Consider the following 21,909-nt stretch of genomic DNA (forward strand, 5'->3'; position numbering starts at 1 on the left):
AATACAATATGCCCCGTTTCGCAAGTTTCATGAAAGAAAGAAGGAGGGGGGAGGGGAAGAAAGGTAGAAAAACCCATTTCTTTGAAATCGTCAGCTGAACAACAAGTGCATCAGAGGGGAGTGCACACCCATCGACCGGTAGAGCATGCAACAACGGCAGCTTGCCAAAAAAGTAACGCAGCGCTGATTTGAGTTTACCGAGGCAATGTTGTGGTATAGCTTCTAACATGAAGACCGCTCCGATGGAGTATGCAATATTTTTTCTGTCCAAATAAAACTAGCGCATCGATATCAAACAAGGACGTGCTCGGTCACTGTTATACATAATGTATAATAGCACATGCACTTGGTTGTTAGACCACTTGACACACCACTCAGGCAACGTTCACATTTGCCGAGCGAAAGCGAGCGAAAACGCAAATGGAGGCGAAATTTCCGCGCGTTACCACTATACACACTGCATGGCGCTTCCGCATGCGCGCATGCTAATCATCTGTGAACGAGCGCGCACACACCACCCGCACATTTTCCCTTTTTTTATGTTTACTTTTTTTTTTCACCGAACCTCATGAGTCATGGTGCGAAAGGGAGCGAAATATATGCGACAGTTATCGTCACTTGAGAGTCGCTAAATACAACTTATCACAACTTATCGCACTCGAAGGGTTCCGTTTCTTGCTTACTGTCCTCACGCTCTCCCTCTCTCCCTTGCAAATAACAATGGAAAAAGAGGGGCGTATATAAGGAACGACGTCGAGAAACACAGCCGGGAGATGCTTGCCTGCTTGCCCGACCGACTGACTGACTGACTGATTGATTGATTGGTTGGCGCGGACTTAAAGTCGCGAATCAACGCCCGATGCTACGAGTGATGCCGCATTCGGAGGCTGCGGCTTAATTTCCATCGCCACGGCGATCAATAACATGAGGCTCGGTGGCGCACACACAGACAAGCGTCTCTGCATTTCCGCTATACCAGTCGGAACATGCGGTCGAGAACCGAGCCCGCGAGAGGTCAACAGACCGCCGTCGTCATGCATGCAGCTCGTGCGATAAACACGCACCTTGACGCTGGAGAACATCTTGCTTGCAATCTGTATGCAGGAGAGCATGCGCAGCATCACCTGCTCCCGCATCCGGCCCACCACGCTGTCCCACGATACGGCGGCACAGGCGGACGGAAGGCCTAGCTGCTCGCGCAGGTCGCGCACGTGCTGCACGAGGAATCTGCACGCGCAGACACCGGGCGGTGATGATGCACGACGCTATTCGTTTTGAATGATTTATTTAATAATTAACACTAGCTGTTCGGGATTTAAGCAGTGTGGAAACAAGTGGAAAATACAAGAGCTGAGTTACAAGAAGATTGGCGTAGAATATAAATTAATATAACGCAGACATATTTGGCAAACAAGAAAAGAATGTGCACGAAATAAGTATACGCCATAGCATCGAAGGAAAGATGAACAAGCGCCAGTTTGAGATGCGTGATGGGATGGATCAGTTGGCAAATTTTACAAGGTACTACGAGGTCACCGTCGCGAATGCCGGACACAAGACAAGAGCACAATCGACACGCCGATTGTAACTAATTCTGTGTTCTCCTTTTGCGCTTTAATACTATGGTCAGTTTTAAGCTGCGCTTGCGTGTGTATAAGCGTCTCAGCCCTCCATTGCAAGGTGATAGTGGTGGACTATAGCCGTTTGAGGTTGACCACTGCGCTGTTGTAGACGCAGCGCACATGGTCACACGGAGTCCCTAATGAAAGAAAAATAAGCCACGGAGATTCGACACGTACCTGTCCAGGTACTCTACAGCCGTGACTTGGACGCAGATGGGCAGCTCGAGTTTGGCGCAAGTCTGGAACAATAGCTCTACGGTATTGCTCGGAGACAGGTGGTCCTGCGCAACAAGCAATGGAGGGGAAAAAAATGTTAAGGCCAAGCTGCACGAACGCTTGTCGGCGCGCGAACGCTTGCCGGCGCGGGAACGCTCGCTGGCGCGCGCTCGAAAACGCTGGAAAGCTCGCACCCGCACGCCATGCGATCGCCGCCCGTCACGAGGAATGGCGGTTTGAACCTACGAGGCGCGCGCCCGCTCGGCTCACTATTTTCGCCTTGGTAGACATAGTTTCGTATTTTTGTGACGTAGCCAGAGCACCGATATTTGTGTGGAGAAGATATATGTGCTCGCGCCACCCGTCGATATTCCGTATCCGATATTCTACAGTTGACATTAAGAGGAAGAATGGAGCTGGGCAGGCCACATGATGCACGAGCCAGATAATCGGTAAGCTTGAGCAGCAAAATGTGCCGCCGCTTGAGATGCCGAATGTCAATACTATGTCCAGGAACGAGATTGTGCACTGTGAAACGCGGTCAAGAGATAAACGCATTTGGCCTTTCTTTTATTCTGTTTGTGTAGTGGCGACACAGAGCGCGGAAGGAATGCAATCTTCCCACTCACTAAAATACGGGGCCGTAACACTAACTCAATGTCATCATCTTGAATCAGTCGGTGCACGCGAAAACTGGCGAACATAAGAATACGATCAAAACGACGCACTCGCTGTAAATAAATGAATAAATTGACGTATAGTTTTGCAACGGTCTGCTGCGTCATTCTCCTACACGGGGCACGAGGTCGTGGCCTCGATTTTCTGGCAGCGCGTTCAGGGCTCCATCTCTTATTGCGTGCGTCACACCGAGTGCCCGATTCCAGTGATGACGCGATCTCAGCGATAATGACGGCACGCCGCGGGGTGCGAAGACGAAAAAAAAAATTACGAGGCTCCCACGTACAGTGGAAATCGACGTATAAGCGAAGCTTTGTGTGCTGTTTGCTTTGTTTGACGATAATTCGCGGTGACAATGGCGGCGAATGTGTAATTTCTTCGGCGTTTACTCCTATAAGAGAGTGGCGAGTTGATGCTAAACGTTACATCGCCTGCACCACTGCTGTTTATCTGCGTAGTCTAGGTGTCCTAGACGCCGAGTGCACGCTTTGGAGCCGTCTTGTTGGCTCGTGTTTACGTGCTCCTTTTGCATGTGTGACCAGCACGCTGTTTAGACGCCAGCTCCAAGCGCACTCTTCAGGCTACGGATTATTATAATGTTTGCACTATCAGAGACCAGCACGCGACCTCCACAGCCCAGCACCTGCATTTTCGTCGCATAGGAAAGCAAGCACAGCACGTGCCATGCGCACACACTGTGAAACGCTGCCGCGGCGGCCGGGATAGATGGATGTTATGAGCGTCCCCTTTGGAACGGGGCGGTGGGTTGCGCCACCAAGCTCTTGCTATTATACTGCTTAATGTCCTACCCAAGTTAAAAAAAAACACTATGAACTCCTACAACCACATTTTCTGGGCGGGATGCGCGGAGGCGAGCGCCATCTGGTGGCGTTGCAAGAAATCCAGCAGTGCACGCTAGCAAGACCACACACAGCAGCAGCAGCGCTCAGTAAGTCGGCAGAAAAGGCAAAGAAAGCTTCGCTTTAAAAGGGAAAATGAAACGTCTTCAGAAAATACAGCCCCTGGAATCTTCTATGGCATGTACTTCACATAGCACATAAATGTACCCTTGGAACGCGAGTAAAACCAGCCGACTGCACTGCAAGAAATACGCACGCCGACAATGAATACAGCGGTCAGCTATATGTAGGTCGCGGAATTTACGACTATAGCAAGTCAATCAGCGTACGCTCACAAAGACACCGGAAGGCAGCTGAAATTGTCGTTTGTATTTAAACTGCATGGGTCGCCTCGCCGAAACGTACCACCAGACTGCAAGATGCCTAGCGAGTGAAAACTTTGTTGTAAATGTCCGGTGATTTGGGCGGGGTGGGGCCATAAGCACCTCAGCCTAGGTGACGGCCTCGAGTCCTTGGACTCGGGCGGCTTCCTCGGCGTGCCGGACGGCCCACAGTTGATGAGCGAGGTCGTGGCTGAGCAGGGCCGCCTCCCAACGCGGCCCTCGGTTCTGAAATGCACCGAACTCTGCCTTGCTGCAGTTTTCTTTATATCTTATTTGCTGCGCGCAGCCATCGGTGATTAGTAGTCACGGCAAAAAGACAGCGAACTGAAGAAATGCACGCGTCATTAGTTGCGGCGTAGACGCAAGTGCCACGAAAGAAAAAAAAAAGTTGAACCTTAATTTGATCTAAACTTACCTGATACCATCATCTATCTTTACGGTTCTCCGCGGACATTCCTAAATAGAATGGCAGCGGTGTCATTCTTTCTCTTTTGCGATTGCGAGTGAATTGATTCATTTCTTAGAGCACTTACCACGACTGACAGTGTTTACCTTCCAGCAGAACTTTCTTTTCACAAGGGCTACGGGAGGTGCAGTAGTGGTGGTGGTGGACTCCGGCTGAACTGGTGTTTAACTCGTACCTAAAGCTCGTTGCACTAGCACTGTTTGCATACAGCCCCTTTCGGAATGTAGCTGGAAAACGAACACGCGACCATGTGCTAAGCTGCAAAACGCCATATGCACTGAGTTACCACAGCCGGGTGTTGTTGCATTCAGTATAAAAGTCGATCGCTGAGCTTCAAAATGTCCGATACTTTCTATTCACCAGAATTAACTCAATAGACATATCTGCAGTTTCTGCACGTGTTCCGACTGAAATTCGAGTGTCGAATGCGCGTTGCAAGTTCTGAAATGCTCATTATATGCGAATCGATTCCATCCGTTCATTCGGCCTCTGAGATCAGCCTTAAGGTGCTTCAGCTACAGAGACTGCAAGACGAAGCGTCTACCGCTACTGTTGAAAAGCACGGAACATATGCATCTCGCGCCCACATTCTGGGCACGTGGTGCAGTGGCTGACACCGACAACGAAGCTCAGCATGAGAGACATTGCCAGGGAACTAAAGGTCGGAGTTGACAAGAAAAAGAAGAAAAACGAACGACGGAACTGCATGTTTCAACCTTTGCAACACGAATGGCACAATGGTACGGAAGCGCCATAGAAACGCAATTACACATCGAAGGACTCACCAAATACTCTTCCGGTTCACGAACGGCTTCGTCGTTTTGCTTGGCAAGGATGCAGAGCACATCTTGGAGCATATCGGGATCTATTATGGGCAGCTGCCTTGAGAAGTAAACGTCGTCATCGTGGTCCGAATCGGAACTTTCCTTTGCCATAGAGCCCAGGAAGTAGTCGTGAACCGTCGATTACGAAGGCTTATGTACTAGAAGCGTTATAATACGCAACGTTTTTAGAAAACTATACGTACGGTCATTGAGAGCGATAACAATCTTAAAAAGTTGAAAGACACCGCGTCACAACACGCTACGCAGTTGACAGAACGCTAAACTGCTGCATCGGTGCGTCTGCTCGGCTTCATGCTTAGATCTTTTCCACCATCACTTTTCAAATAAATACTCTTGTTTTTATTTTGTTGTTTTAAACATACCCTTGCAGTCCCACTTTCGTAATCTTCCTAAAGTGCAGTAAAAGAACTATAAGCTTCATTATAGCTTAATTAATACCACCTTCCCGCCATATTTGACGAACAAAGTGAGCGTGCTCCGGCAACCATGACAATGGCGCTATTACGGTTTGTTGCAGACTGTTAACAAACGCGTGCTGACTGGTTTTCGGGGAGTTCTTCCAACTTTCACTTTCGTCATTAGGACGTTTCAAAGTCATGTTACTAAAGTTGGGCCGATGTCAGCGTCTTGTACTGTCGAGGACACTGAACCTGTCCTTTCGATCGCCTCCAAAGGTGGTTTTAAAACACTGCGCCGACACGGCACCTACAGACAGGGCGTTAACTCGCTTGAAATTTCGTTTCAGCTCCAATGTTACGAAGTTCGTTTCGCACCAAGTTGCAGGAACTTCGCTACTGACAGACGAAATCCGAAAGACAAGAAAGTGGTATGTGCTACTTATGTTCTCAACTTGGCGCACGTATGAAGCACATTACGTTGCCGGGTTATTTTGCGTAGCCGATCACGTGGAAAAGCCTGGGCATCACTTTCGCCGTCGGCGGCTGCCTGTTGGGCTGGATGCTGTACACGAAAAAGAAAAAGCAGCAAGGTGAGGTACGCCCTTTTGTCGTTTTGCGCGTTCGTTGCATTCTGGTATTTTTGCTTTCGAAAGGATCGCCAGCCTGCGAAGCTGTCAAAATATATTCGAGAACTGCTTTCAAATAGTCGCAATATCGTGTAGCTAGAAAACACAGCATTGAAGAAACGCAGACGAGAAAGACGAAGGAAACAGTACATCACTCACAGCACCTAATGAGTCTCTGGTTCTGGGAGTGTTTAAATCCTTAGTACCTCAACACTTAACTAATATCCGTTTAGTCAGGATACCTGGGCATACCGGCCTAGTTCTAAATCAAACGGCTGATTCATTGGCGAAAGCGTAGTTACATCAGCCTTGATCGCAGCTGCAAAACTTATAGGGCAAATGATGATGCAAGAATTCTCAGTGCCATCTATAAAAAATTCCTCGAATTTTAAACACTTATTGTACACCTGGAAAAGTATGCTTTGCTTATAAAAAAAAAATTGAAGTAACTATTGGTAGGCTTCGTGGTCGAATAGCTTCTTTAAATATTTATACAGGGCTGGACTTGCCCCCTCACCGATTTGTCGTGTGGGGAAGATGAGACCATAGCACTTTTTTTTTATTTCTTGTCAACGATTTATTAGCTTAAGAAAATGAACCTTATACCCGTGTCACACGGGTGTTTGGAAGGCCTTTCAACCAATAGTCAGTTGGCTCAATGGTCAAGTACGAGCTGCTACACGGCCGGTTTTGAAAGCCGCCGAGTGAATAGTCCATCGAGTCAACGGAGCACCTTAAAACTCTAGCGAAATCTCGAAGGCCTTTGGGCAACGGAAACGGAAACAGTGCAAACATGCCCTTTCGTTCACAGTGTGCTCGGTTGGAAAGAACAAATCAAACCAAAATGCTCTAAAAATACTATATATGAGTGTTATTAATTATTCAATAAAGTATTTTTTCCACTTGATATGTGCGAACTGCCTATACTATCGACAACAGCGACACAAACGTTGCCACAATTTCGCTACTCAACAACTTAAGAACTAAACATATATGTATGGCAATGTATAAACATTTCTTTAAATGCATAAACAAACATAAAAGAAATGATAGTGCTTTTAAGTGGTTTGAATGTTGCTTAACTTTTCGTGGCATGAAAACGAAAGTAAAGATCCGCAGCGCCACACAATTTTACGAGAAACGCCTGAGCCGCTCAGCGGGCTTTCGAAAGTGCCGTGTAGCAGCGCAACAACTCCTTTGAGTTGATAGAGTTGTGGCATTTCGAAGGCCATCGACTGGAAGGCCTTCCAAATGTGCCCGTGTGACACAGGTATTAGAAACACCACTCCGCCTTCTTGGATCAGATTTAACTGTTCAATATCTGCTTTCTTTGGGTGCCTCTACACTTGGGCATAGCAACAGAAGGATTAGCGCTTCCATTCAAAATTTTCTTTTAGTATCAATGAAATTTAAACTCTGAATACAAAATTTCTTAGCCTCCTTTAACCAAAATTGAACTTGAAATGTTTTTACTTTATGGTCAGGGTAGAATTGTGAGTTTCCTAAAATCATGCAGGCTCTACACTCTCTATCTTTTGATTATAGCTTACCTATTGTAAAATTTTGATTTATATTGCACTTTACTATAGCCTACCCGATTCTTGGCCAATCCCCCAGAGTGGGTATGTGCCAGTAGATCACAAGGATCTACATCTACATAGATAGGAACAAGTATGTGCCACTAACATCCAGGCTCTACATCTACAACAACAACATGAGAAACAAGTCGACCCCCCATCTGTTAACCACACAAGGTCATCGATAGACAAAAAGTCTAGCTCTCTCACCAACTCCAAGGCTAAAAAGTACATGTGAGGACGCCTGCTAAGAAGGACTTCTTGAAAGAGAGCGTTTTAGACCAAGCTGTCTCTGCTGCTCAGATTTCTTCACCATAGGAATTTTAACAGTAATTCAGTGAAACCGTCGTTCCATACTTTCAGATGCGGCATACTTAGTATATCTTGCTTCTAAATATTCTCCAGGTATTATTATTTTACAGGAAACTTGACTTTCTGCCGGTCAGGCTTTTAATTAAAAACATTTCTTACATTTTTGATTGGATTGCCTTTCCCAAGGCGTTAACTTTCCCAAGTTAACGAACGCAATACAGCAAATAACGCGGCAGTACAATCAGCAACAATCATGGCCGCTCCAGCAACAACAACAACTACAGCAGTGAAGGGTCTCGTGACCTGGCACTGGAACTGTAACAGTTTCGCTAGCAAGAAGGCAGTCTTGCAGCAACACATAACACAAGTAGCAAACAAGCCTGATATAATCATGATACAAGAGACTCGCACTGATACAGTGTCGCTACCCGGTTATCGCGTATACGCCAAGTCTCCAAAGGTCAGCGGCGGCAGAGGGATATGCACATTGGTTCGCAAGGGACTCACCTTCATTGAGCACGAGTTGCACAATAGTAAAATTGAATACACTCTCATCGAGGTCGTTACGGGCAAGAAACAAAAGAACAGCACCTTTCTGCTTAACGTCTACAGTAGCCCTTCACACTGGAAGCAAAAATTCAAGACGCTCCTTCACAGAGCCAGCACCGTGGCGGGGACTCACAGGCTCGTCGCCTGCGGGGACTTCAACGCGGCACACCCGGCATGGGGATATAACAAGCAATTGGCCAAGGGGCGAGACCTGTTCCAAGACACATTGGACCTGGGCTTCACCCTCATCACAGACCCGACTGATCCTACAAGGATTGGGAACTCTGTGTCCAGGGATACGACGCCGGACCTCACGTTCGTGAAGAACGACGAGAAGGGGAATACCTCCTGGCGCAACACGGGGTCAGAGCTCGGCAGCGACCACTACATCGTAGAGGTCATCATACCGGAAGAGGTCAAGGCCTCGGAGGACACCAGAAAACATTATTTTACGGATTGGGATGCCTTCCGTAGCCTGTTACCAACGGAGATGGAGGAAATCAATAACATAGAAGAATGGTCAGCTCACATCGCGGGGAAGGTCAAGGAGGCGACCAAAATCATAGAAACGGATGAGCAGGTCGACAAGGTTGACAGCCGTCTCGCGCACTTATTCGAAGCAAAGCAATCTATCCTAAACAGGTGGAAGAAACAACGACTAAATCGGCGCCTAAGGAAGAAGGTGGCGGAGCTGAATCGCGCCATCGAAGTTCATTGTCGGCTGCTCTGCACGCAACAATGGAACGAAATCTGTAATGCTGCGGACGGGCAGATGCATAGCGGCAAAACCTGGAACTTGATGCGGCATCTGCTCGACGAGACTAAAACAAAGTCCCACCAACGCGACCGCCTCGCAAAGATCATTCACAGAGCAGTCAAGGAAAACGGGGAAGCTGAAGTAATCAGACGCATAAACAGCAAGTATCTTCCGGTTACACCCACGGAAAGGCATCCTGAGTACGGCGGTCAAGCCAACGAGAAGCTTGACCGCGACATCAGCGTCGAGGAGGTGCGAGCGGCCCTGCACGAACTAAACAGCAAGTCGGCGGCCGGCCCGGATCACATCTCGAACAGAGCGCTCAAGAACCTCAGCGATGTGGCCATCGAAGACCTCACTGGTTACTACAACAAGTGCTGGAGTGCGGGGTCACTGCCCCAGCAGTGGAAGACTGCCAAGACCATACTCATCCCCAAACCAGGCAAGCCGCCGAACACGGACAACCTCCGGCCCATCTCGCTCACGTCCTGCGTGGGCAAGGTGTTGGAGCACGTCCTCATGTGTAGGTGGCAGGATTACCTGGAGGAGTCGGGACTATACCCCACCACGATCATCGGGTTTCGGCGTTCCCTCGGCACCCAAGACGCGATGATTCTGTTGAAGAAAGATATAATTGACGAAGATACCCTAACGAAAGACAACAAGGCCATTCTGGGGCTGGACCTGCAGAGCGCCTTCGACAAGGTGAAGCACTCTGCCATCCTAGCCCAGGTGTCCAGACTCAACATGGGCGCAAGAACACACAATTATATCAAGGACTTTCTGACGGGACGGACTACTGAGCTCTGCGCCGGCGATCTACGGCTCCAAGAGAAGAGGCTCAGCAGTGTCGGGACCCCCCAAGGCTCGGTCATCTCGCCGTTGTTATTCAACCTCGTCATGATCGGGGTGGCCAAGCGACTCTCTCGCGTCGAGGGCGTCCGGCACACCATCTACGCCGATGACATCACGCTGTGGGTTCCGGGAGGCAGCGATGGTCACATTGAGAGCATGCTGCAAGAAGCCGTCGACGCGATTGAAGACCAGCTGAACGGTTCTGGTTTGATCTGCTCACCGAGCAAGTCAGAACTGCTGGTGTTACCACCGAAATACGTCAGACGTAAGAGGAGCGAAGCGAGGGATTACGAGGCCATCAAGATCGTGACGAGGAACGGCCACGTGATCCCGGAGGTCGACAAAATCCGGGTGCTCGGCATGATCATAGACAAGCGACGGGGCAACGACGAGACTATTTCCCGCCTTACAGCCAAGATTACCAACGCAATACGTCTCATCAGACGGGTCGCCAACCGCAAGGCCGGGATGAAGGAGGAAAGCTTGATTCGGCTTGTGCACTCCTTCGTAATCAGCCACGTCACCTACGTTGCAGCCTTCCACAACTGGATGCAATGTGAAAGGAATAAAATCGACGCCCTGATACGCCGAGCTTACAAGGCGGCGCTCGGACTACTCGAGTGTACGAGCACCAACAAGCTCCTGAGCCTGGGGGTACACAATACCCTCGACGAAATTGCGGAAGCGCAACGAACCGCCCAGCTGGAGCGGCTCTCTATGACCGAAGCCGGCAGGCGCATACTTCAATACTTGGGCTTCACGCCCGGAGCGAAAGCGGCGAGTAGCGACGTTTCTGTCCCGGACGGAACCCGGCGCCGGATTCGGGTGGACCTCATCCCGAGAAACATGAACCCGGAGTACAACAAGGAGAGAAGAGCGGCGAGGGCCAAGGCCCTCATCGACTTTCACGCCAAGGACGAGCACGCAAGGTTCGTGGATGCGGCAGAATACCAGGGAGACTGCGCGGCGTTCGTAGCTACCGTCATCGAGGCGTCGTCCGGCGCGACGAGGGCAGCGGCGAGCTTACGGGTCCGCGAGGCGTGTCAGGCGGAGGAGGTGGCCATTGCCCTGGCCATTGCCGACCTCGGGTGCCAGACGGTGTTGTGCGATTCCCGAAGTGCAGTGCGGAATTATGCAAAGGGCAAAGTGTGTGGTGAGGCTGTGCGCGTTCTGTGCTCGGCTGACCTGCAACGACAGAATCGGTGTGTTAGAATCAAGTGGTTCCCGGCACACGCGGGCACCGATGCGTCCGAGAAGCACGATAACCACAACGAGACGGCACACGCAGTGGCGCGAGCGCTAACCAACCGCGCCGCTGCAACCGACCGTCCAACGTGGTGTAGTGCCAAGGACCGCATTACGACGTTCAACGAACTTACCCAGTTCTACCGCCTCGCTCGAAGGACTTTCCCACCCCCGCACCCGGGGCTGAGCCGAGCGGAGGCGGTGCTGTTCAGACAATTGCAAACTGGTTCTTTACCCACCCCAGTATTAATGACTCATCTATACCCTAAATTATATGTGAGTGATGTGTGCCGCGTGTGCCAGCGGGAGAGGGCCACCCTGACGCACATCCTATGGGATTGCACCAAGTTCCCCAATGAGGCTTCGACAAGTACAACGATTCCTCCGCGACTCGCGGCTGCGGCGGAATGCTACGACCACGAAAGCCAAACCTGGGCCGACCAGCAGGTCTCGGCGGCTCTTGAAAGACAAAGGCCGAGCGAAACCGACGGAACGTTGCCCCACAGGGCGACCAACCGCGGGAGTAACACGCGCTGGAGTTGAGTAGAGACCACCCGCTGAGAAGACGTCAGGGCCCGTGTCACGGCGCCATTTAGTCATGGTGTCGTTCTGCAGGCGACTACATGAAGTTGTCTCTCTCTCTCTCTCTCTCTCTCTCCCAAGGCGGGTGTTTAGTTTTCTTTGTATCTGCAAAGATGCAAGCACAGTTAAAACAATTGAATGTGTCTATACGTCAAGTTTTCCATTTGAATGATGCCTTACCAGGCCTCAAAATTGAGTTTGGGGACGTATTTCCAAATCATGCTTACCTATTGCCTAGCAGGCATTTTAATCAATATATTACAAGGCCACCTAAGCCAGCTAGCTACTGGCACTTCTATGTGCAATGAGAAGGCAGGAGCGGGATTTTTTCTGAATCTCTGCAATGGCCTTACTCTCTTCACCTTTCCTACTTCACACACATATTTCAGGCAGAATTATTAGTGATTGTATTAGCATTATGAAAGCGTTCCCAAATGACTCATTAGCTGTTATTGTGACAGACTCGCTGTCTGTATGCACAGCACTTATTGCATTAAAGAATTCTCCAAACATTGTTTTCAATGGTTCCTCCGTACTTGCGGCAAGTATACTTGCTTTGGGCACCGGGACATCGTGGGTTGCACTTGAATGAAATGGTTGATTCACTCGCACAAGCATCCCTCAATGGCCCTGTCATGTAACCGCAGCTAGGTACACAAATTTCTCTATATCGCAGAATTACACAAAATCGATTCTAACATCGTCTTCTAAATTCCACCATCTTTGTTTCCCGTGGAATAACAATTTGTGTCTTTCGAGGCAATTTGAAGTTTCCTCTACAAAATTGAGATGCCGCATAGTGCCTCTAAATTTTGCTTACACAGGTCTGGTCCCGCTGTGGCCCCTCTATGTTCTTTTTGCAATGCACCTGAATCTATTAGAATTTTTTTTGCCTCGTACCACCGCTTTTTAAGACAAAGAAAATTCTTAGAAATTTCATTTCGTAACTCACGCAATCCTAACCTCGCAAACCGTTCTTTCTTTTGGGGCGACTTCACTGGGATCCAGCCACAGGGATGCTTTTCTTGCAGTTTACTGTTTTGTTAGACACAAAAAAAGTACCTTGCTGAAGTTCTAAAATTATCAATTATTCCTATCATTTCACTTTTTTATGTTAAATGATTTTATCCCAAAAGCCTTAACAGGATTTTTTCTAACTTCTAAATAATATTTCTTTAACCCATGCTCTGCTATGCAATGTTAGTTTTTGTTTTAATTCTAATACACATACTTAAAACCACTTGCTTCTTGGCCATTCCCCTGTAGTGGGTATGCACCAATATTTGGAGACAAGACAAGGCACTTTTATTTTTTCTACAGGCCGTCTCGCTCTCTCTCTCTCTCTAGTTCGGAGGTCATTGAAAGAGTTGCTTCGTTCCCGAATATGTGAATAAACATGATTGTCACACTTGCAGCACACAAAACAGTAGACTGCTTTCCACCAATGACGGTGCGAGTAGCAGGTTTTTATTGATTTGTCATTGCATGCCGACTTTTCGCCACTGAGTTGTGCCATACCACCTAGGAAAAAGAACATAATGCTGAACATAAACACAGTGCATTGACTTAATGTGATCAACAGTGGCCAAACAAGGGAAACTCCAGCATGGTGCCAACATTGTGGCAAACGGACTCGTCTTCGTCAGAGCACTGACAAAAATGAGTCCCCTTGTCCAAACATTGATTTCAGCCTGAGACATTTCTTGTTTGACCAGTGTTGAGTTCTTAAAGTATCCATCTTCTTGTAAATCCTTTGTCTTGTTTGGATTTTGACTTACCATATGGCAATTACATGTAAGCATATTGCATTGATATGAAAGAAAGTTGGTGTAAGTGATGCATTCTTAGTCCAGTGTTTGACAGAAGCCTATCTGGTGAGGAAGGTAGATAATTGAAATAAAACATACACTTACAAATTAAAATAAATAAAATATAATATTGATGATGTTTTGTGGTCCATATGGGTCCCTTGTTCACAGAGCGCTAATAAAAACTATGGCAGTGGCTTATGTACGTGTAGATGGCACAGTGAGTGCGTGCAAATGTCAGGCAGATTACCTAGTGCCTGATTTATTGTGTGTGATGTGGTTTGTATGTGTAGTAATTGTAAGAGCAGATATGTCCAAAAGCTTTTTTTTTTTCTGTGGCGATTACAGGTGCTGAAACCCAGTTGATGTGATTTACCATCTCATTGTGATGCTCGGATAGAGCATACGAGATCTACAATTATTCACAATTTAATGATATCTTCATGCAGCTTTGGACAAGGAACGCAAGAGGGCATTGGGAAAGGCAGCCATCGGTGGCAGTTTTGAGCTGGTTGACCACAACAATGAGCCCAAGTCAAGCAAGGACTTTCTGGGCAAATGGCTGCTCATTTACTTTGGGTTTACACACTGTCCAGACATCTGTCCCGACGAGCTCGAAAAGTTGTCCAAAGTCATAAATATCATGGGTGGGTGAACTTTTCTTTCTTCAGGCATGATGCTTCATCTGGGAAAATGACTTTCGCTTAACCTTTTCTATATGGATGTAAATAATGCTCTTTTGCTGAAATGTACAGCTGTTGAGTAGAGCTTTTATAATGTTTTATGTTGTTCGTGCCAGTAAGAAGACGCTCATGGCTCATCTGTTTCCTTAAGCTTGCTGAAATATGAACCAAAATGTGTGAAAACGCTTGCAGGCATTTTGCCAAATAGCCTTTTTGTTTTGCGGCTCTTAGAAAGAGTTCATTGATACATGCAAAAAGTTCATGGTAGATACATACATGAATATGTATAGTTGTGACCCCAGAGCTCTTACCTGCCGTGGTTGCTCAGTGGCTATGGTGTTGGGGTGCTGAGCACGAGGCCGCGGGATCGAATCCCAGCCACGGCGGCCGCATTTTGATGGGGGCGAAATACGAAAACACCCGTGTACTTACATTTAGGTGCACGTTAAAGAACCCCAGGTGGCCGAAATTTCCGGAGTCCCCCACTACGGCGTGCCTCATAATCGGAAAGTGGTTTTGGCACGCAAAACCCCACAATTTAATTTTAACCCCAGAGCTCAAATATAACTTTTGAGGGGGGTCTTTGGTTTAACAGTGATAATTACTTGTGATATGCCATACTGTTGACAAATACTATACAAATATGTAATACATAGACACACAAGCTTTTTTGCAGGACGATGGTGTATTTCTTGTATTGCAAGTCTTTCCCATTTTTGTGGATTTCTCAACAGTTGTCTTTGCTGTAACAAAACAGGTTATTATTGACTTTGGCAATTTACGCAGACTATTCCGAGTAACACAGAATATTTGTCAATTTCTTCAAAGCACTTGACAAGCTTTACCATACTATACTACTTAATAAACTTGAGTGTTACTGTTTGCACAGTGTGGCATTAGATTTAATACCTACTTACTATTTCGTGTTCAGTGTGTTGAAATAAGCAAAATTAAATCCATATTTCTGCCAATTAAGACAGAAATACCACAAGGCAGTGTCTTGGGGCTGTTATTGTTTAACCTCTTTATAAATAACATTGTATGTATTACCTCAGATGTTAAATTTGTAATGTGTGCAAAAGACACTAGCATATTCATCACTGGAGCTACTTGCAAAGCACTATTCGATATCGGTAACAAAGTACTAAAAGATCTTCCATGAATGGAGCTTAGGGCCCCTCACCAGGTGTGGCCATGTTGAGCTGACAAGCCCAGTGCATACAATGCGTACCAACGATCGTGTCTGCCAATTATTACATCCCTACGTGCAGCAGAAAGAGCTTAAATTTCAAACCAAACACCGTTCGTCCTCCTTGCGGGCACCGTGCCCCCCAGCCGGAGAGTCGACGTCATTCGTACAAGTGTGCACCTATGAACATTGCAGTGCTGTGACATCACTCACAGGGACATGTGATCTAGAGAATTATTCAAGGCAACATCAGTTATTTGTTTAATCTGTCACATCAATAGACAAGTTAAAGTTTAGAGAAATAATAAAACATACAAACCGAATCTCTGCATGCTTTCATTTTACTTTGCACCACAGCAAGATAAAGATGTACTCCCGTTTTGTCTGCTTGTTCCCACATCATGCAGTCGCGCAACTGTCATTTTCTACCATGTCCCAGTGCCCCAATCATGCTCCTTCATCCTCTCGCATCTGCCTGAATGCTCGTAACTGTGGCACCGACTTATACCGCTAATCAAGTGTTGTTGTGCCGGGCATGCAAAATCGTCTGCTACGTGAAATGAAACAAACTCAACAGCTCGCGTATGAGACCATCATCGGAAGTGTGCCACTCAGAAAAAACACGAGAGAGAGAGAAAAAAATACAAAAGTAGGCAGGGCCCGTGATGTATCCATCCCATGATTCTTAGGCTCCAGTATGGGAGAATGCAGGGAAGGAATTTCACATGCAGAGGCTAGACGAGGCAAGTGGAGAGAGTAGAGTGTCTATGTTGGCGGTGATGCCCACCTCCTGAAATCATGGGTTCATGGCACTTCAAGTACTTCTGTCTCTGCCAATCCTGTCTCTCAGCAACGCTAACATACCCTGTGTGAGTGGTATAATATCACTTGGAGCAATATCTAACGAACATCTGACATGAAACGCCCACATCCATTCATTAATAGTTAAGCTATTCAAGGGATGTGGTATAATGAACTTGAACACACTTTATTGCAAAATTATTAATTATCTCATCTACAACTCAATCTTTTCTAGCCACCTAACCTACGGTAACTTAGTATAGGGCACCACAACACAGACTAGCCTATATAAGATTGAAGTGTTTCAGAAAAACCTATGCATATTATTCACAATATGCCCTATGATGTGCCATGCATAATTCATTTCATGAACACAAAATCTCGAACAAATTGCATTGTACAAATTGCACAAATTTGTGCAAATTGTACAAACACAAATTGCTTTTATGAATATAGCCATATACATCACTAAATCAGGCAAAAAAAAGGCACCTAGCAGATCACTAGAAAACTTTGCAAAACTAATGCCAAATAGAAAAACAAGACCATTGCAATACATCCAACCATGGATGTAAACACAGTGACTTCTTCCTGTCAGTAGACCCAGTTACGGACAGCAGACTAAAGCATCAGCTACCTTATATGTTAAATAATCTACATTCCCTAAATATCTATGCTGGTTCGCTCACGCCTTGTTCAATGAAAAATTCACTGCCTTGCATATAGTTTTATTTGAGCTGCGATTTCAGTGCTACATTCATCTGGTGTACTGACCACTAAGTGCTACAACTGATATATTATTTTTTTGTGGTTTTCTAGCACACTGTGAAGTATCTATTTGAAATGCAGTTAGCTCTGTCCTTCTCTATTTAATTTTTGTTTGATATAATATAGAAGTTTCAGGAGTCACTGATAATTTGTTATGACCTATTCATTGTACAATTCTGAATGCTGAAAACACTTTATATATATATATATATATATATATATATATATATATATATATATATATATATATATATATATATATATATATATATATATATGTGGCATCTGTTTTGTGTACTTATAATGATGCCCTTGTCGCCGCCATTGTAACTGGGGGCATGGTACCTCAAAAGTCAGCGCTTCTGCAGGCTTTTTCCACCACGTTGCTAGCACTTTGAAACGGTGCTGAATAAAGGATTGATTGATTAAATTGAATTGAGTCAGCAAGGAGTGAAAAATGTCACGAGGTTTACTGTAAACGCATTCTGCACCATGTTCTACAAAACCTTTCAGCTTAGAATTAGAGGAGTTGGACCTTGGACATACCATGTGCCTCCACATATACACTTCGCCGTAACGAGCGATAACCTGCCGTGGTGGTTTAGTGATTATGGCGTTGCACTGCCAAGCATGAGGTCATGGTACGTAATCCTGGCCGCAGCAGCCACATTTTGATTGCGGCAAAATGCAAAAACACCCGCATATGTATGTTGGGTGCACATTAAAGAACTCCAGCTCATCAAAAATAATCCACAGTTCCCCACTACGGCGTGCCTTCTAGTAAGATCGTGGTTTTAGCACATAAAACACCAAATTTATTTATTTCTTTTTTGGCACGCAGTATTATTCAGTCACACACATTGCGACTACTGTGTTTCATTCAGTGCAGACTTCGTGCTTACCATACACATACCTTTATCCTACTTTTCTTTGCTGAATTTAATTGATTGTTTCATGTATTTAATTGTGAAGCTTCAAGATCTAAAGATATTATACTCCAACACTCACCACATGCAAATTAAAAGCACTTTTTATGAAGCAGTGTTGCCAATGGTCAGCTCTTAAGTGTGCTTATTATTATTTTTCTATTTTTTTCAGAGAAAGAAGCACCAGACTTCCCATTGCAACCATTGTTCATATCAATAGACCCTGAGAGGGACGATGTGAAGGCAGTCAAGGCTTATGTCGGAGGTAAAACCAATTCTCATTGATGTTGTAGTCAACATAGCTTTGTTCAGAGAAAGTCCTGCATTCTTGCAAGGAAAACATGGGAATGGAATGCGTCAGTGCAACATCAACAGTGGTCAGTGATGAACAATGGTTGAACAAGAGATGCCTCAGGCTAGAGCCCACATTTCAGCAAAGTGGCTTGTCCTTACCTGGGATGTGTGACGAAAATAAGTCCCCTTGTTGAAACTTTGTTTCTAGTCTAAAACATGCATTGTTCGACCACTGTTCATCGCTTCAAATCTCCGTCATCCTGTGAACCATTTGTCTTCTCGTGCACAGGAGAACTAGTCTTTCTAATTCTTGTTCCAGATTGGCTGATATAATCTGTAGCGGTGACTGCACTGCGTGGCCTAATAAGCGACACTTCAAGCAAGAGCTGTTTGTAGCAACAATGTCACTTTAATTGAGAAAGGAAAGTCATTTGCAGTTGATGCAGTGCTAGTTGGTAAATCAGCCAGCACATTATATGCTTGTTCTTTTAGCCAATGTTTGCAAAATAACATTAACTTGATCAGTTGTCATGAGCAAAGACCAGGCAACATTGCATCCAACGCAATGTGCTACACATTGGAAGTCCTGACATTTGCGAAGCTGTGGTGCCCAAAATACAACACATAATTCATTCACAGAGGAAGCATGGCCATTTTTATTAGCAGTTTTCACAAGTATTTCGTAACCGTTAGAACATTTAAAATTACAAAAATACTGGTTTCAGAATTGGCGTTTACTGTTTGAGTATTATATTTATATTTGAAGTACTGCCATCGACGCTACGTACTTAACACAGCAAAGTTAGTTCAATAATCACACTCGTAGGCAAATGCATCCTATAGTGATGGTCACTAAGCCTTTCTGTATGACAGCCTGCAAGTGGCACTAATGTAAAGTACACTCACTCAGTTTTGTTAAATTTGCCTATCCAAGTGTTCATATACACAGTCACACTTAATTTTATGCATTATGACTTATTTTTTTCACTTTTCTTTTAATATAAAATGTGCACATGTAATTTCAGCAGTCATGTTGTCATTCTTTTTTCTTCTTGTTGCCAATGGCTTTTTCCACAGGCATGTTTCAATAAAACCATGTAGTGGAGTCATCATGCTTGTTTAATTGCCCATTTCCATCTTTACAATAGAATTTCATCCAAGACTCTTGGGCCTTACTGGATCCAAGGAACAGGTTGAAAAGGCATCGAGAGCTTTCAGAGTATACTTCAGTGCTGGCCCTCGGGATGAAGTCGACGACTACATCGTAAGTCATTGTCCAACAGATATTCGCTGCCCTGCTGCTCTCCAAGATGCCTGTAAATTTGTCACTATCGGCTTTTCAGTAACTGCGTGTAGAATATTTGTGCTTCATAGGGTTGGCCTGTCTATTGATCGGCATATAGTGTATACTCAAGGTCAAATCACATATACCGTCACATCCGACTAGCAACATACTACAGACATAGTGACGGCGTCATGGAAATTCCGTAATACTTGAAATTCCTTTACAACTTGTAAATCTGGTAATGCAAGTGAACGCTTATGAAAACTAGGGATGGGAGTTTTTGGCAGCTTTTTTTTTTTAGTTGTGCAGGCATTTATTGGGGATTCATTTTCTGGCACTTATCGATGCCTATCTTTTTTTTTACAGTACAGCCTTATCGGCACTTTCAGCCCTTTGAAACACTGCTTACATGTGTTTATATTGGGAAGGAAACTAAAACATGAAAAATCTTTGTCACAAAGGCAGTGAGGCAGATTTATTACACTAGAAATTTGTTAAAGTAGATGCGCGTATACATGCGGAGATTGTTATCAGAGAGGCTGGCAGCACTCCTTTCTGTTTATCATTCTCACTTGGAAAAAGCTGCACTCCATGTCGATGCTAGATACAGGAAAGGAAAGCAGTTCAGTGCTGCATCCGAGAGGCATAGCCGCTCAGGTCGTTGCGTTTCGAGGGGGCTTAAGCACGAGCACCGAAGGTCCAGCCATGCGGACCCAGGGTGACACGCCACGACGAATTTCTAAATTCAGCACTTTTCAGCTTAAACCAAATTTCTGAAATTGGGATTGGTAGGCAGCTTTCGGCATTTACCTGTGTAAAATCAAGAACTCCCATTCCTATAACTTTGGTCTCAGGCCTTGCATTTTCAGTTTTGTTTAGCAGTAGAATACTAATTGTAGTAAAGCATGGCCAACCAAATTTTAGATTTACCTTGTTATATCTGATAATTTGTAATCACTGTTTGATATACCAAGGTGAGACTACAGCAACTACAGCATTCCATTTGTCCACATCTTCACGTATGATAGCTGTCACAATCACCACACCCCTAAAAAACATATGCTAAACCTACAACCTAAAACTGTGATTTTTTTTTTTTTTACTTTGTCATACCCACAGTTGTTACATCAAAGTTTGACTGCGTTGGGTTCATGTGTTCGGATATGCGACAAGTCCACAATCACTGTTTATTAAAAACACTCTAAAGTTGCAGCTTACAAATTATCCATTGGTAGAATGTGCCCATATGTCAACTCCTTGGTGTACAGCTTGCAAGAGCCCAAGGAGGCAACAGATGCTCCATTATTTCTAAGGCTTTCGCTACATAACATGACGCTCTCTATTCAAACCTCCTTTCAGGTTGACCACACAGTTATCATGTACTTAGTGGACCCTGATGGGGAATTTGTCGACTACTATGGCCAAAACAGGACAGCCCAGCAGATAGCGTCAGCTCTTCAGCTGCAAGAAGCGAAGTACAAGCATGCCAAGGGAAGTTCTTGGTTTTGAATAAGCTAGAAGACTCAAGCCATTTTTTTTTACAATGTGTGTAAAATGCGATTCAAGATATGACACTGTAAATATGGCACGTATGTGCCAGGTTAGGTAATGTGCATTTATGAATAAACTAATATTGATGCTATGCTCTACAGTGTGTGTTGCTGAAAGCGCAATGAGAGACAGAGAACAAAACACTTGCCCTGTCTTTTCGTTGTTCTTTTGTCTTAGGTCTTAAAGCATTTTCAGTATTCTCATGGCAGAACGTGCCGTTAGATTAAAAAATTCACAGTTAAGTGATGCTCAGTCCAACAGTGTGTCGTCTGTACACCCTCTTGTCTGCATGTATAAGCGTGAAAAAAAAAATCCATCGGCAGCTGTACTTTTTGTAAGGAGTCAAATTTCAATACAACAAAGCAAATTGCCGATTTTACCAACTTCGTTATGTGCAGCTTTAACTGTGCGTGTGTGCGTGTGTATTGTATTTACCCCGGGCTGCCACACAGCTTAGACACCACTGCTCCCGTAGGATGCTGTGAGAAGCCCTCTCTAGGCCAACATGATAGGAATACACCGCATGCTCTACACCACAATACACCACACCCAGCTCGAGTGCCTGTGGTGTGCTGAAAAATCTCAGACATGGCACGCTAGGAATTATGTCATGGTGACATCACCAGGTGCACA

At 45.5% G+C, this 21,909-nt stretch overlaps 2 protein-coding genes across 2 annotated transcripts in view; one reads left to right on the top strand and one right to left on the bottom strand.

Annotated features, from left to right (window-relative positions):
- LOC142575335 (cyclin N-terminal domain-containing protein 1-like) overlaps window positions 1–5,328 on the bottom strand; it is a 251,895-nt gene extending 246,567 nt beyond the window's left edge. Inside the window, exons 1-3 of the mRNA XM_075684603.1 lie at window positions 5,011–5,328; window positions 1,800–1,903; window positions 1,065–1,227 (exon numbers count right to left, since the gene is read on the bottom strand). Coding sequence (XP_075540718.1) covers window positions 1,065–1,227; window positions 1,800–1,903; window positions 5,011–5,160 — 417 coding nt within the window. The 5' untranslated portion in view covers window positions 5,161–5,328. The remainder of the gene's footprint in view (window positions 1–1,064; window positions 1,228–1,799; window positions 1,904–5,010) is intronic.
- Window positions 5,329–5,547: 219 nt separating this feature from the next.
- Window positions 5,548–21,372, top strand: Scox (Synthesis of cytochrome c oxidase). The gene is made up of 7 exons (XM_075684606.1): window positions 5,548–5,744; window positions 5,816–5,896; window positions 5,968–6,058; window positions 14,229–14,426; window positions 18,319–18,411; window positions 19,589–19,704; window positions 21,085–21,372. The coding sequence occupies exons 1-7, from the start codon at window positions 5,667–5,669 to the stop codon at window positions 21,232–21,234; spliced, it is 807 nt and encodes a 268-aa protein (XP_075540721.1). The 5' UTR covers window positions 5,548–5,666; the 3' UTR covers window positions 21,235–21,372.
- Window positions 21,373–21,909: the final 537 nt, after the last annotated feature.

Source organism: Dermacentor variabilis, chromosome 3 (genome assembly GCF_050947875.1).
Source record: "Dermacentor variabilis isolate Ectoservices chromosome 3, ASM5094787v1, whole genome shotgun sequence".
In the NCBI taxonomy this organism is placed as follows: domain Eukaryota; kingdom Metazoa; phylum Arthropoda; class Arachnida; order Ixodida; family Ixodidae; genus Dermacentor; species Dermacentor variabilis.